General features: G+C 35.4%; 3 protein-coding genes across 3 annotated transcripts; all 3 read left to right on the forward strand.

The window, feature by feature from the left end:
• The first annotated feature begins 1,727 nt into the window (after positions 1–1,727).
• On the forward strand, positions 1,728–3,011 carry LOC120010186 (glutathione S-transferase T3-like). The gene is made up of 2 exons (XM_038860903.1): positions 1,728–2,195; positions 2,274–3,011. Exons 1-2 carry the CDS (start codon positions 1,746–1,748, stop codon positions 2,862–2,864), a joined length of 1,041 nt encoding a protein of 346 aa, XP_038716831.1. The 5' UTR covers positions 1,728–1,745; the 3' UTR covers positions 2,865–3,011.
• A 4,228-nt stretch (positions 3,012–7,239) lies between these two features.
• Positions 7,240–11,038, forward strand: LOC120010891 (beta-amyrin synthase-like). The gene is made up of 10 exons (XM_038861801.1): positions 7,240–7,612; positions 7,710–7,895; positions 8,008–8,295; positions 8,387–8,471; positions 8,577–9,292; positions 9,395–9,493; positions 9,602–9,658; positions 9,751–10,200; positions 10,333–10,416; positions 10,528–11,038. The coding sequence occupies exons 1-10, from the start codon at positions 7,403–7,405 to the stop codon at positions 10,648–10,650; spliced, it is 2,298 nt and encodes a 765-aa protein (XP_038717729.1). The 5' UTR covers positions 7,240–7,402; the 3' UTR covers positions 10,651–11,038.
• Positions 11,039–12,649: 1,611 nt separating this feature from the next.
• Positions 12,650–15,767, forward strand: LOC120010446 (pollen receptor-like kinase 4). The gene is made up of 4 exons (XM_038861247.1): positions 12,650–12,661; positions 13,296–14,007; positions 14,108–14,704; positions 14,850–15,767. The coding sequence occupies exons 1-4, from the start codon at positions 12,650–12,652 to the stop codon at positions 15,512–15,514; spliced, it is 1,986 nt and encodes a 661-aa protein (XP_038717175.1). The 3' UTR covers positions 15,515–15,767.
• The last annotated feature ends 78 nt before the right edge of the window (positions 15,768–15,845 follow it).

The following is a 15,845-nucleotide window of genomic DNA, read 5'->3' on the forward strand; positions in this document are numbered from 1 at the left end:
AAAATCAAAGTAATACCTAAACCCTAAGTCCCTAAACATAATATTATCATACTTTTAATTATATTGAATAAATGTTGATAAGAACTTACCCTAAACCTTAAGTTAAATATGACACTCTAGTCTCTATTCCTAAGTCAATTGAATTGATCTTGATAAAAATATAGGACTCTAAATCTTAAGTTAAATATGACTCTATACTCCTAAATCCTAATCTCCAAAACCCTAAAGGCCCTAAACCCTAAACCCCAAATCCCTAAAGACCCTAAACCCTAAAACCCTAAAGACCCTGAACCCCTAAACCCTTAGAGCCTTGAACATTGAACGCTAAACCCTAAACCTAAGCACTAAATCCTAAAGACATAACACGACCCTCTACTCATAAATGTTGATAAAATCTTAAGACCCTAAGATTTTATAAAATAAAGTTTAAAATTAAACAATTTAAAACTATAAATGTGTATAATATAAAATTTAAAATCAATATCTATTAAGTAAAACTAAAATTATTTAATTGTGTTACAAATATAATAGGTGGTATGTAAAGATAATAATTTAATTAGTTGGCAAATGTAACATGAAAGTAGATTTGGCTTGTTGGTTAGTTCATTTTCAAAAAATAATATGATGATTTAATTATGTGGTTTGGGGTTGGAATTGTAACCAATTATAGAGCTAAGATGTCATTTTCAAAAAATAATATGATGATTTAATTATATGGTTTGGGGTTGGAATTGTAACCAATTATAGAGCTAAGGACATCCACATCAGATTACCTAAACATGGTTCTTTCCCTAAAATAGAGAACAAATATAGAGAACTAGTCAAAAACAAGTCTGCATCAGATTACCTGGTGGTTATCTAAACTAGGTAACTTGAACAGTGGTTCCCTAGATGTAGGGAACCACTGTTCAGTTATCTAAGAATAAAATAATATTTTTTCCCTTTAACTTTTATCTTTCATGCCCTGCGACAAAGTTCTTCTCTCTCTCATATTCTTTGACGGTTTGCTTCCTTTACGAGTTTTTGCTGATTTTCTTCTCTAACGTCGCCGACTAAAACTCTGGTGAAAATCGATTGTTGCCGATCAGGTATCGTTCTCCCCCTATTCCCGCTTGTATCATAGAGTTCCATTTGTTCCCTGTCATGTGGAATCTTTGGAATTTTAGGTGATTGTTCATGAAGAAGGGAGTGATGTCGGGATTGATTTGCTTTTGGTTGGTGGGTATTCCTGGGTTTTGAGTTTTGGAATGGGTTGACTTCATATGGGTATTTCATGATATGCTATGTGATATTTTTTTGCCCTTTATGTGGTTTGATTTTGGTTTTCATGATATTGGTTTTTCGTGATCCTACTTGAACTCATCAATAAAAGGAAATCCCTTTAATTCTCATTGGATTATCATCTGTTTCAATTTTCATCATCAATTCCTCTCTCAAACAGAGCGAGCATCAATGTTTTGGATACCCAATTGGATTTTCTTTCTAATTTTGGTTGAAATTTTGCTGCTTTTGGTTGAGAAACCTTGGAATTTTATGCGGTTTTTGATAGATGCAGATGGGTCTTTGAGCAATCACGGGTCTTTCTGATATGTAATTCTCGATTTTCGGTCCTTTTTTTGTCACGATCTTTAACGATGATACCACTTGTTGAGCATGCGATTTTGATCGTCTTTTGCTTGAAGCCTAGAATGCTCCAGATTGATAGGAAATATCTTGTGGTATTGAGTTTGATTTGTTTGACAGGAATGAATTCAAATAGCAGTGGCAATTGTTTTTTTGATACTATTCTTGATGAGATGTCATTGGGAGGTTCACAATTGGAGCACACGACTGAAGAACAAACACCCATCCAACACACCACTGAAGAACAAACACCCATACAGGTCGAGCAAAGTGGTAAGCCAAAAAAAAATCCACGGCTTGGGAACTTTTCCACCCAAGAAGATCTAGCTCTAGTCTCAGCATGGCTAAACACATCCTTGGATGCAATTCAAGGGACGGACCAAAAAGGGACGACATTCTGGAAAAGAGTTTCCTCAACATACCATAGTGCCATAGGTTCATCTTTTCCATACCGCACTGATCGCTCCTTAATTAATCGATGGTCAAATGTTCAAAGTTGTGTGAATAAGTTCATGGGATTCCTAGCTCAAATTGAGACATCTCGTCCTTCCGGTGTAAATGAACAAGATAAGGTTAAGTTTTGAAGTTATTTTCATTCATTATATGTCATATAATAATTGATAAACTAACTTTTGTTTTCTTTACAGCAGATTGAGATGGCAAAAGTCATGTATCGTGACATTCAGAAGACAACTTTTCAGTTTGAGCATTGCTGGAACATACTACGACACCAGCCCAAATGGCTTTCACACATTGATAGGGGGAGTACCAAGCGACGTTCTAGTTTGACAAATTCTCCAAATACACCGGAGTCAATAAACTTAAGTGATGAAATGCCTCCCTATCATCCCACTATTGATTTGGAAAGACCTATTGGACAAAAGGCTGAGAAAGAGAAGCTTCGCAAAGGAAAAAACAAAGACAAAGATGTGGGTTATCTTGGTGATGTTATCTCTGATTTGAAAACTGGAAAATTAAAGATGCATGAACAAAAAATGAAGATGCATGAAGAGAAAATGATTATGGCAAAGATAGAGATAGAGAAGCAAGATGAACATGAGAGCAAGAGGATTAAGTTAAAAGAGATGAAAGAAGAAAGAGAGTACAAGAGGATGAAGCTCCAAGAGAGGCAAGAAGAGATGAACATAATGATGATGGATTTGAGTAGCTTGAGTGAAGATAAAGCTGAGTACATAAAAATTTTAAGGGCGGAAATACTCGGTAAAAAGAAGAACATGTAGCTTGGTAAAGTCATGGAGGTCTTGGACTGTCTGATTGTGTTAAAGGCAGCACTGTGTTTTCTTTTGGTAGTTGTAGTTGATTAACTAGGGAGGCAGCCTGTCATAGCTTCTTTTGGTATATATTTTCATAGACTTGAATCTTTTTATATTTGGCCTATTTCTTTTAACTATTCTACTCCCAGTTGTGTAGCACGGCAATACCTATTTGAAAGTCCAATAAGTTACAATAACTCCAATCCATGCATTTACTTAGAAAAAACAAGTTACACAATACAAGATAATGAAGCATACAGATTGACACAACACAATAACTAGTCACTAGGTTACTAGTTAATGGAATTAAAATATTAAGCAAGACTATGAATATTCCATAAATGCTCAACAAGGTCTAACTGGAGTTGCGAGTGCACGTCTCTAGATCTTATGCCAATATAACGATTGATAAAGTCTTGAAATTCTGGAGTACGATCATGTGTCACTGTTGGTGTAGGGAGGCCTTCCTCAATATCTTCATAGGTGTTATTATCTAGTTGAGGGTGCAATGACATTTTGTCTGTATTTTAGGGAATCTGTAAAATAGGGAACAATGACATTTTGTCTGTATTTTAGAGAATCTGTTAAGATAAACTGATGCAGATGCCCTAAGATGTCATTTTCAAAAAATAATATGATGATTTAATTATATGGTTTGGGGTTGGAATTGTAACCAATTATAGAGCTAAGATGTCATTTTCAAAAAATAATTTGATGATTTAATTATATGGTTTGGGGTTGGAATTGTAACCAATTATAGAGCTAAGATGTCATTTTCAAAAAATAATATGATATGATGATTTAATTATATGGTTTGGGGTTGGAATTGTAACCAATTATAGAACTAAGATGTCAGTTTCAAAAAATAATATGATGATTTAATTATATGGTTTGGGGTTGGAATTGTAACCAATTATAGAACTAAGAATTGTAGTTCCTCCCAATTTGTTTGGGTCGAGTAATCGGATCAAATACCTAGTTATTAATAGATTCAGATTGGAATTACAATATAAAGAAATTAGCATTCAATTGCTTGAATTTATTATAAATCAAGATCCAGCCATTGGTAGGCCTAACAACTAAGTGTATATATATATAGCTTGGATAGAATCATTAGATTAATTCAACATATCCAAACAAGTAGTTCAATTTTATGGCTTGTCAATTGTGGCCACTTCCACCTCAAAACTAAAATATCTAACCATTACGTACCTCGGACATTAGGCCTCCACAGCTTTTAAGCCACATATTTTGAGTTATTGGGGGCTGTTGTAGTTTTTTTACAGCAGCCCTTACCATAAGTCCATTGTCGTCTCGACTAAATTTTTTTAAAATTTCAAAAAAATTATATTTGTATTTTGATCGTTTTATATGAATCCAACGATATATCATTTGTCCGAAACAAAAATCATATTCAACATTAAAAAGATATAATAATTCTGAACCGTTGGATATATAATTTTTTTATTATTTTTAAAAATAATATAAATGATCAAAATTGTTATAGCGGGGGCTACCGTAATTCACCCCGGTGCTCTAATTTGATGTACAACAACCCCTAATAACTCCATATTTTGAAGATAGAGATCATATATATATATATATATATATATATATATATATATATATATATATAATTTAGACGCCAACTATTAATTGACAGAAAAGGAGCTTGACTATTCAATGAACAGTTCTTGGACATATGCATTTGAATACATAAAAGCTACGTACAACAGAAACTGAGAGTCGATTATGATTGAAGATAACTTAGAAAATGGAAGCCCTCTGCAGCTTCCATGAAAGAGAAATATGGATATATATATATATATATATATATAAAGTCCGTTTGGTGCACAATTTTGTCATTAGCATATATTACAGATAATAAATGGTTGTAATAAATGATAACATAAATGGTTACTGAAATACTGTTAGGTGTTTGGTTATATTTTTGTTAGAACAATATAAAATCCTAATATTGTTGTGTAAATTACATGGAAGGACATAACATTTTAAAACTATATAATAATAATAAAAAAATTATACAAGCACAACATAACTCATTAAAAAATAATAATTTTTTTCATAAAGAAAAATAAAGCATAACTACAGAGGAGATTGATATGTGTAGTGCGCTTTTGGAGTAAATGCGTTGGTAGGAGTTGTAATTTAAGCAATCGTTCAGTGTATTTCATTCAACATGAATCCAAATTGTCTTGAAATGGTGCAAAGCTTCACCATTCCGAGAAGGACATTTATATTGTCTTGAAATTGCCTTGATTTTTATACCGAAAAACAATTGTTTGATGGTTGAATACAATAAATGGTTAGGTGACAATATATTGTGACTCCAAATTGTGAGGCAAACTGGACCATAGTTTCGTGGAAGGAGTTGGTACTTAGTACTAGACCAATGGATGAAGACTATATTAATTATTATATATGTAGGAAGAAGTATCAAAAGAATGTAAGGGTCTGCCCACAACTACTAAGTCGTTATATAGTAGTCAAAAAGAGAGAATAGTTGATTTAAAACCGGATCGGTTATTAAACCGGAAAAATCTTCGAATCATGGTTTAGAGGTTCAATTGGGGTTCAAACCGGTTCAATGTAATGAATTATTTATATATATTTATATTATATAGGCATATAATATATAAGAAAACTTCATATAAATACAATATATTCAAATAAAGTATCATTTTAAACAAAGAAAGTCTCATAATCTGGTGGTTAGAGTATTTTTTAATGAACAAAAGGTCTCATGAGTTCAAACCATACAAAGAACAAAATTTAAAAATATTTTTGTAACTTTAATAAATGAACCAAACCGGTTTAAAACCTGCTGATTCTGGCCGATTCAATTGAAAATATTCTAGTTCATAAATTACTGGTTCTGGCACCTCAACAGGATTGGACAAGTGGCCGGTCACCGGTTGGACAGGTCCGAACGGCCAGTCCGGTTTTCAAAACCTTGCAAATAAGCAAGTTATAGGAAGCTGGAGAAAAACAATATAGTCCAACCAATATATATACACACAAATGATAAAGTTGTGATAGATTGTGTTAGACATATCTGTGTTCAAAATTCGATTATAGTGAGAAATATATTCTCAATAGTATTTAAAAAAAAAAGGTTGGCAACGGTATTTTAAAAAAATAAAATTGGTTGGTGCAAAGATTGATGATCTTGATGTATACTGTTCAATAATTCAGAAGTATATGTACAAGGCACCACATATACATATAGTATTTTTCTCTTATGTGAACCACATTTGTGGATCAAGCCTAAGAATTTTCTCTAACGTCGAAGGAAATAGGCGAATTTAGAAAACCCATTTTGTGAATGTCGGGTTAAAGTGTTGGGTGTTTGAGCTACATCCATTCAAGAGATCCAATGACTATAGATTAGGTTCACAAACTTGATCCACAAATATAGGAGAAAAACACAATATATATAGACACACACATACTACTTTTGGAACGTCAAAAAAGGCAACGGGAAACAATTGACGTGTGATAAAAATCAAGCTTATATAATTAATATATGAAAAGCCTTCAAGAGATGACTTAGTCGGTCCAAGTCTAGTGTATGTGTAATATTGTTCTTTGTCGCCTACCAAATTTGAACCCCATACAAAATTCCATATTTGTTGATCATAGATATATGATGGCTTCATACCATATGCCACAGCAAAGATCTCATTTCCCAATGTACACTAACATTTTCTTATATATATCAGAAAATGTTAATTATTTTATTGTATTCAACTAATGTCATCATTCATTTAAATCTCCATTCAAACAATGTCAATAGTCAAATATTAATAAAAAAAGTAAGAAAAGAAAAAGGGAAATTAAACAAATTTTAAAAAGGTTTCGTTTAACTAGTGCTACATATTAAACCCAATAATGATACGGATTATATCAAGTGGTATCTCAGTTATCTCAACAACTGAGTGTTATATATTGAATTCAGTAATGATATGGATCTCATCAGCTGATATCCTAATTATCTTAGCAGCTAACACAGTAATGATATGGATCCCATCAGCTTGTATCTCATCTATCCCGATAGCTAAGTTGTATCTATACACATGATTTTATGTGTATTATATGAGATATGTGAAATCCACGAATTCATTAGAATATTGTGTGCTCAACTCAACTAAGACACCAACTGTTGGATGTTTATTATTGAACTCACAAACCCAGTCAACTAGAGTTGCCAACTTCGAATTTATTGAAATCCCTTATTTGAACAGGTACACATCCTTCTTTGACTGCCGCTTGCTTAGACCTAGTGACTATAAATACATACGCCTTCATGCACTCCCTCACAACTCACAACACATTCACAAGTTCATAGAGATCCATACAGCTTGATTTCAAGAGCAAAGCTAGCTTAGCAGCTCTCTCTAGCTACAACTAGATCAAGCCGGTGTCTCTCTAGCTAAGTCTAAGTGTAACAACAAAAATACATACATATCACCCAAAAAATTAGTATGTGGAAGCTCAAAGTTGCTGAGCGTGGAAATGCACCCTATTCTGAATACTTGTACACTACAAATGATTTCTCCGGTCGACAAACATGGGAGTTCGATCCGAACGCCGGAACCCCTCAAGAGCTCGCCAAGGTGGAGGAGGCTCGTCGCAAGTTCACCGAGGATCGCCACACCGTCAAGCCCGCCTCCGACCTCCTTTGGATGATGCAGGTATATATATATATATATATGTACTCTATTAATTTCTTAATTTGTACCCAAGTGTAAGCTAGGTTGGGATTTACTAAATATTTTCTTGGTGGTGCAGTTTATGGGGGAGAAAAATTTCAAGCAAACAATTCCTCCGGTGAGACTTGGAGAGGAAGAAGAAGTTACATATGAAGATCTGACGACCGCTCTAACGAGAACGACCAACTTCTTCACAGCTTTACAGGCCAGCGACGGTCACTGGCCGGCGGAGAACGGTGGCGTCTCGTTTTTCCTTCCACCATTTGTGAGTACCATCCATCCAAAACGTACCGCGAAAAAAAATACCCACCAACCATATGCTTATATAGAGATTATTATCAAATCTAATTTTGTAATCTTTAAACAAAAATTTGCAGATCTTTTCCCTCTATATCACTGGCCATCTCAATTCGATCATCACTCCGGAATATCGAAAAGAAATCCTACGTTTCATATACAATCATCAAAATGAAGATGGAGGTTGGGGAATACACATAGAAGGGCACAGCACAATGTTTGGTACAGCATTTAGCTATGTTTGCTTGAGAATACTTGGAATAGAAGTTGATGGAGGTAAAGACAATGCTTGTGCTAGAGCAAGAAAATGGATCCTTGATCATGGTGGCATCACCTACATGCCTTCTTGGGGAAAAACTTGGCTGTCGGTACGATTACAAAATAATTCATGGACATCAAATTCATACGTACTATTACTTGATTGAATTGGGTATTAATTGTTAATCTCTTCTGTTGTAGATTCTTGGTGTATATGACTGGTACGGTTGCAACCCAATGCCCCCAGAGTTTTGGCTCCTTCCTTCTTATCTTCCTATTCATCCAGGTTTGTTACGATTACGATCCACTGAGATTCAGTCCTATATCGTACTAATTATTCCCCACAATTTTATTTTATTTTTTTGGTTATGATTGGTTTTGGTAAATGCAGCAAAAATTTGGTGCTATTGCCGGATGGTTTACATGCCAATGTCATACTTATATGGGAAAAGATTTGTTGGTCCAATCACACCTCTCATTCTACAGTTGAGAGAAGAACTCCACACACAACCTTTCCATGAAATCCAATGGAGACAGACGCGCCACCGCTGTGCAAAGGAGGATCTCTACTACCCACATAGTCTAATCCAAGACTTTATTTGGGACAGTCTCTACGTGGCCTCTGAACCACTCCTAACTCGCTGGCCTTTAAACAAGATCAGAGAGAAGGCTCTGGCAAAAGCAATGGAACACATTCACTACGAAGACGAAAACAGTCGATACATAACAATAGGATGTGTTGAGAAGGCATTGTGTATGTTATGTTGTTGGGTTGAGGATCCGAACAGCGATTACTTCAAGAAGCATCTTGCAAGAATCCCAGATTACTTGTGGGTTGCAGAGGATGGAATGAAAGTGCAAAGCTTTGGTAGCCAATTGTGGGATGCTACATTTGGTTTTCAAGCACTTGTAGCTAGTAATTTAACAGAGGATGAGGTCGGTCCAGCCCTCGCCAAGGCCTATGATTTCATCAAGAAATCTCAAGTTAAGGACAATCCCTCCGGCGATTTTGAAAGCATGCATCGACACATCTCGAAGGGATCGTGGACTTTCTCCGATCAAGACCATGGTTGGCAACTCTCTGATTGCACTGCTGAAGCTTTGAAGGTACACAATTTAATCAATTTTGAGACTCAGTAGTAATTCACACAATAAAAATTCTTTTAGTAGTCTTAACATAATCTGTTAATTATGTGTATATATATGCAGTGTTGTCTTCTAGCAGCAACAATGCCTCAAGAAGTAGTTGGTGAGAAAATGAAACCTGAATGGGTGTATGAGGCCATTAATATCATTCTTTCACTACAGGTAACAATTAATTTTATTTTTTTTTTACTTTGAATTCTCTAAAGAACAATTTGTTCATTGTTAAGTTTTTTTTTTTCTTTGTTCTAATAATGTTTTGTGAATTTGCAGAGCAAAAGTGGAGGTTTGGCAGGTTGGGAACCGGTGAGAGCAGGAGAATGGATGGAGGTACTAATTCAAAAAACTACACCAACATTGGAAATTTTCATTCTTTCCATATCTGCAAACAAAATTAATTTATTTTCTTTCCGCGATTTTAGATTCTCAATCCGATGGAATTCCTCGAGAACATTGTGATCGAACACACCTACGTGGAGTGCACCGGATCATCGATCATTGCATTCGTTTCGCTGAAGAAGTTATATCCAGGGCACAGGACAAAAGACATTGACAATTTCATTAGAAATGCCATAAGGTATCTTGAAGATGTGCAATACCCGGATGGTTCCTGGTATGGGAACTGGGGGATTTGCTTCATCTATAGTACAATGTTTGCGCTGGGAGGACTAGCAGCGACCGGTAGGACTTACGACAACTGCCAGGCCGTGCGTAGAGGCGTGGATTTTATACTAAAGAATCAGAGTGACGATGGTGGATGGGGAGAAAGCTACCTCTCTTGCCCAAGAAAGGTGTACACACCTCTTGATGGGAGGAGATCTAATGTGGTGCAAACTGCTTGGGCTATGTTGGGTCTACTTTATGCTGGCCAGGTAAAAAAATAAATCATAATCTCTACTAGCTAGTTATACATACATCTACATATATATATATATATATACACACAAACTTGTATCTAATTAAGCATAAAATCTCACAAACTTTGTTTTGATTGTCCAAAATAGGCTGAGAGAGATCCTACTCCTCTTCACCGCGGGGCGAAAGTATTGATCAATTACCAAATGGAAGATGGTGGTTACCCCCAACAGGTATTTTAAATTTGTAATTAATTAAAAGGGATTTTAATTGTTTTTGAATGACATGAACTTAATTAATTAGGGTTTGGTACTAAATATTCCATCTATTACATTATGGTGCAGGAAATCACTGGAGTTTTCAAGATGAATTGCATGTTACACTATCCGATCTACCGGAATGCTTTTCCGATATGGGCGCTCGGAGAATACAGGAAGCGTGTTCCATTACCATCCAAAGGCTATTGAAATCCAGAATCCTTGAAGAAAGTGAATGCAGAAGAGCAAAGTTCATTGCATATATACATTCTATAACAATATTGAAAATATTGTATTGCATGATGACGCAACATTCAAAGAGTCTAAAAAGCCTCTGATAAATTCTAGCTCCTAAAAGAAGGAACAAGAAGAGGTTTGAGATTAAATCTCGTTTGATAATTTTTATTTCATACTTTTGAAATAATACTAGCTGGCTTATATATATAGCATTCACTCTAGCAAGATGCTACTAGTTAGGAAACCAAATACTTGAAGGAATTCATATGTAATTATGGTACCCTAATTACAATGCTATTTTTTTATTGGAAAGAACTATTCTGCTAATTAATAGGTAAGAACTATTTTGCTTGCTGTTGTTTGGTTGGTTGTGCTTTCGTTGTGTTTTTTTCTTCTTGTTGCTAAGGTCAGCTTCATGCTCCCCTCGTTTCTTGTAAACCATCGAAAAAAGGCGTTTTCTCTTCCTTGATTAATAAAATTTCGGGCTAAGCTCTTTTCTTAAAAAAAATTAATAGGTAAGAACGAATTGGCTTCCTTGAATGCAAAGTCTTCTTCCTTCAATGCAAACTCCATGCTTCCATCAATTTCTTGATTTGCGACAACCTCAGAATCTGTCAACAATTCTCTTCCTTGGGCAATATTCATGGCCTCACAAAACTATCTCCTACATCAACTGTCTGTCTGTCCACGTGATTCTTTGATCTTAAGCCTGCGGGTTCGGTTGTAGGCATTCTTCAAAACCCTACCTTGATTCTCATCCACCTGTCAGTACAATCAGTCAAATACTTGAACAGAATAGTATTCATATTCGACTGCCAAGTACGCGACTATTAAACAATACTCCTATCTTTGTCCCTTATAATAATCTCTTGACTTTACTGCCCTAGAAGACAATAAAAATGTCCATATCCATCATACAAATTAGAATTTTCTTGGTCCATTTTGGAGTATTTTCAATTGGTTTTCAAGTGGTCTGCATTAAGTCACAGTCCAACTAATTTAACGAATGAATCTACACGTGTCTAGTCCGATATGAATATAAATTTTAATGGATTGTCTAAAAGCACACATGCTATGTTATTCTCGCGTTACCAAAAAACTTATTCTTTCAACCTATGTGACTTATGAATACTATATATATATATGTATGTATATATGTTGCATGTATCTTCTCCACTACGTATTCATGTGACTAGCTAGTCAAATTGGAAATTCTAAATTAATTCCATTTTTCACGTTCATAGTTGAATTGGTCCAATATTTATATTATAATTTTCAGAGCCGCCAAAGACTCAATAGGAGTTCTCTCCCCAATCAATTCCACTCTTGCATATACAGACAATCTTTTAATTGAGCAAATATCGGTCGAATTGGTCAGTCAATGCAGTTTTTAGGGTTATTTTGAACACCTCTAATAGGAATTAAGAAGCATAGTTTTAAAAATTACATGGTGGATCAAACCATGTCGGCTGAAATTTTAAAATTTTTGAGATACAATCGATATCATGAAGGTTGAATCGTTGATTTATAACAGACATTAAATCATAGATTTTAGATATATAGTATGTATCATATGATATAATATTCTATATTATATCATATCTAAATAGGATATACTATCAATAATTTGTTGTTGAATTTGTTGAGAGAAATTCAACTGTACTAATAAAAGTGTTTGAAAAGCTAATGGAAAATTGGGCTCTTTCAAGTATAAGATTAATTGGGCTGTGGGTGTTTCCACTTTCAATTACTCAATTGGGCTTGCTCCACATTGCTATAATTAGAATGTAAAAATAGTTGGGGGCTAGGCTCTCCAAATCCAATTTGTACCTCAACCTGTTTGATAAATGAGTTGGAAAACTTCCACAAAAAAACTAATGTTTGATATACGTTGGTTGTGGGTCGCCATAGAAATTCACTTTTTTTTTAATTATTTAAATAGGACCGTACAAAAAATATCGATATAAGTGAAATGAACTGTTCGGTTAGTTATTTTAAAGATTTTTTATATATTTCTTTAAAGAATTGACGGATTATCCTCATGTTACAACAAAAATTATAATTTTATTTTCAAGTAATACTATATATGGGTAATAGACAAAAAAAAAAATTTCAATTCCAATACAAGGTTGCAATAATCATATTTATTTATTTGTTGTAACAATGCAATCATTTTTGTCTTTAATTTTTTATGCAAAATTTTCAAGTACTTATTCAGATACTTCATGTTTTTTTTTTTAAATAAAAAAATAAAAAACATGATTGATAATCTATAATTGGAAATGCCAATATGATTTACCATATTTTTACAACCCAAAACCATAAAATTTCAAAGGCAATCCTTACATCTCTCCATCTAGGCGGCTCCCTCTAGACAACAACAAAAAAAAAACCAACCAACTTAGCCCACAACGCAACCCAAACCCTAATTGAGTTTCACTCTCAAACCTTATTGTTGACCATCTTCATCATCTCCCTTACTATTCTTAGCATTTCACTCCACCCTCCACCTTACTCCTCCTCCTCTTCCACCACATTCTCTCTCTCTCCATTTTTCCAAAAACATACGAAATAAAACTCATGCAAACAAAACCCTTAAAAATCCAATCTTTTTCGAGTCACTTGGGCACCATTTTTGTGTTGTTTCAATACTAATGGGAGCCCTTGTAGCCAAACTTGTCAGGACAACATCCCCTTCATCATTGGTTCTTGTTTTTGCAATGTCTTTGGTTGTTGTTTGTTGTTTTGGTGCTTCAGAATCTGATTTCTTATTGAAGTTCAAGGAAGAATTAACCAATTCAACATCTCTTACCAATTGGAATCCCTCAACAGGACCATGCGATTGGAATCGTGGAAATTGGATTGGTGTTCTTTGTTTGAATGGGAGTGTTTGGGGTTTACAGCTTGAAAACATGGGATTAACTGGTGTGATTGATGTTGAAACATTGTCATCGTTGCCTAATTTTCGAACGATAAGCCTAATGAACAACAATTTTGAGGGTACATGGCCTGGTTTAGGGAAGATAGAGACACTAAGGTCAGTTTATTTGTCGAATAATAAGTTTTCTGGGGAGATTCCTGATGATGCATTCCAAAGAATGGAGTCTTTGAAGAGGGTTTTGCTGTCGAACAATCATTTTACGGGGCCAATTCCATCTTCGCTCGCTGAATTGCCTAATCTCGTGGAGTTGAGGCTTGATGGCAACCTTTTTGAAGGCCAGATTCCTGGTTTTAAAGAAAATAGTATGAGAAGTCTAAACCTAGCCAACAACAATTTGGAAGGTGCAATCCCTACAAGCCTAAGTAAAATGGATGCCACCTCCTTCAAAGGTAAAATCCATCGCAAATTCATTTACATATATATTTATGTATTCAAATCCTCAAAACATTAACATTCATCTTCATAATGTCAATGTGAGATCATTTGCAGGAAACAAAAATCTATGCGGACCACCTCTACGCTCTTGTGATGTGCCTAATGCATCCAAGAGTGCCAAGCTTCTTAAAGTTGCAATTACTTTGATGGTTGTAGGGATTATATTAGCAGTCATTGCTGCAACATGTATCATAATCCAATGTAAGAGACAAAATACGATACAATTAGGACGAGCCACATCGAACGACTCAAACATGATTGCATCTTCTTTCCGAGAGGAGCCTCACAAATTACCAGTAAAAGGAGGGCACTATATGTGGAGGCCTGATCAAGGGAAGTTGTCATTTGTGAGAGATGACATAGAGAGATTTGATTTGCAAGACTTACTTCGAGCATCAGCGGAAATATTGGGGAGCGGGACATTTGGGTCCTCATACAAAGCTGTGATCATGAGTGGCCAAGCATTGGTTGTGAAAAGGTACAAACAGATGAAGAATGTGGGGAGAGAAGAGTTCCATGAGCACATGAGAAGGTTAGGGAGGTTGCGGCATCCGAACTTGCAGCCTCTTGCTGCTTATTATTACAGGAAAGAAGAGAAGTTGTTGATTTCAGAGTTTGTGGAGAATGGTAGCTTGGCTAGTCTTCTACATGGTTAGTTTTGTTCTCTTAAACAAATTCATCAAAACAGAGTGCTCTGTTTTGATTAAGAAACAGGGTATTCTGTTTTGATTATCTTCAATGATTACATATGCAAAGATGCTTATGTTTTGTCTTTAATGATTCCTTTTGTCTTCAGGAAACCATACTGTGGACAACCCGGGGCTTGATTGGCAGACTCGATTGAAGATCGTTAAAGGCGTGGCGAGGGGGTTGGATTATCTCTACAAGGAGCTGCCTATAGTTGTACCTCATGGTCACATAAAATCTTCAAATGTGCTTATAGATGAGTTCTACGAGCCTCTCTTGACAGATTATGCATTAAGGCCAGTGATCAACCCTGAACATGCTCACGCGACGATGATTGCTTATAAATCACCGGAGTATGCACGCGAAGGCCATACAAGTGGTAAAACCGATATATGGAGTCTCGGAATACTAATCTTGGAAATCCTGACAGGAAAGTACCCGGAGAACTACCTATCACAAGGTTATGAAAGCAATGCAGACTTAGCAACTTGGGTGAACACAATGGTTAAGGAAAAAAGAACGAGCGAGGTGTTCGACAAGGATATGATAGGGACAAAGAATAGCAAAGGGGAGATGATAAATCTTTTGAAGATTGGATTGTGCTGTTGCGAAGAAGATGTTGGCAGAAGATTGGGAATTAGACAAGTTATGGAAAAGATCAATGAGCTTAAAGATGGTAGTGATGCTGATGAAGATCTTACCTCGAATGCAAGCGAAGGATATGCATGGAGCTCAAGAGGGACTGATGATGATTTCTCCTACTCGAACCGATAGAGACGAAGATGTGAAGGAAAGGACAGGGAATTCTTGAAGGGACAGTAGACCTCGGGGTCGTGTGCATTGACTTGAGATGAATGTGAAGATGGAGGAGGTTGTTGTATGGAGATTGGCTTTTGTAATTGATTTCCATGAGGAAGGAAATGCTGCACCTTCATGTGCAGAGTAAATGGGTTATAGACTTATAGTTGACAGGAGTCTCGTGCTTTAGGGATTGGAGAAAATGTTAAAAGAGAAAGAAAGAGATTGCTTGCTTTTTTCTTTGATCTTTGTTCACTCTGTTGTGTTAATTAGAAACTTCATCACACAGCATTAAAAAAATATTTCT

The sequence above is a fragment of the Tripterygium wilfordii genome, chromosome 12, assembly GCF_013401445.1.
Source record: "Tripterygium wilfordii isolate XIE 37 chromosome 12, ASM1340144v1, whole genome shotgun sequence".
Taxonomy (NCBI): domain Eukaryota; kingdom Viridiplantae; phylum Streptophyta; class Magnoliopsida; order Celastrales; family Celastraceae; genus Tripterygium; species Tripterygium wilfordii.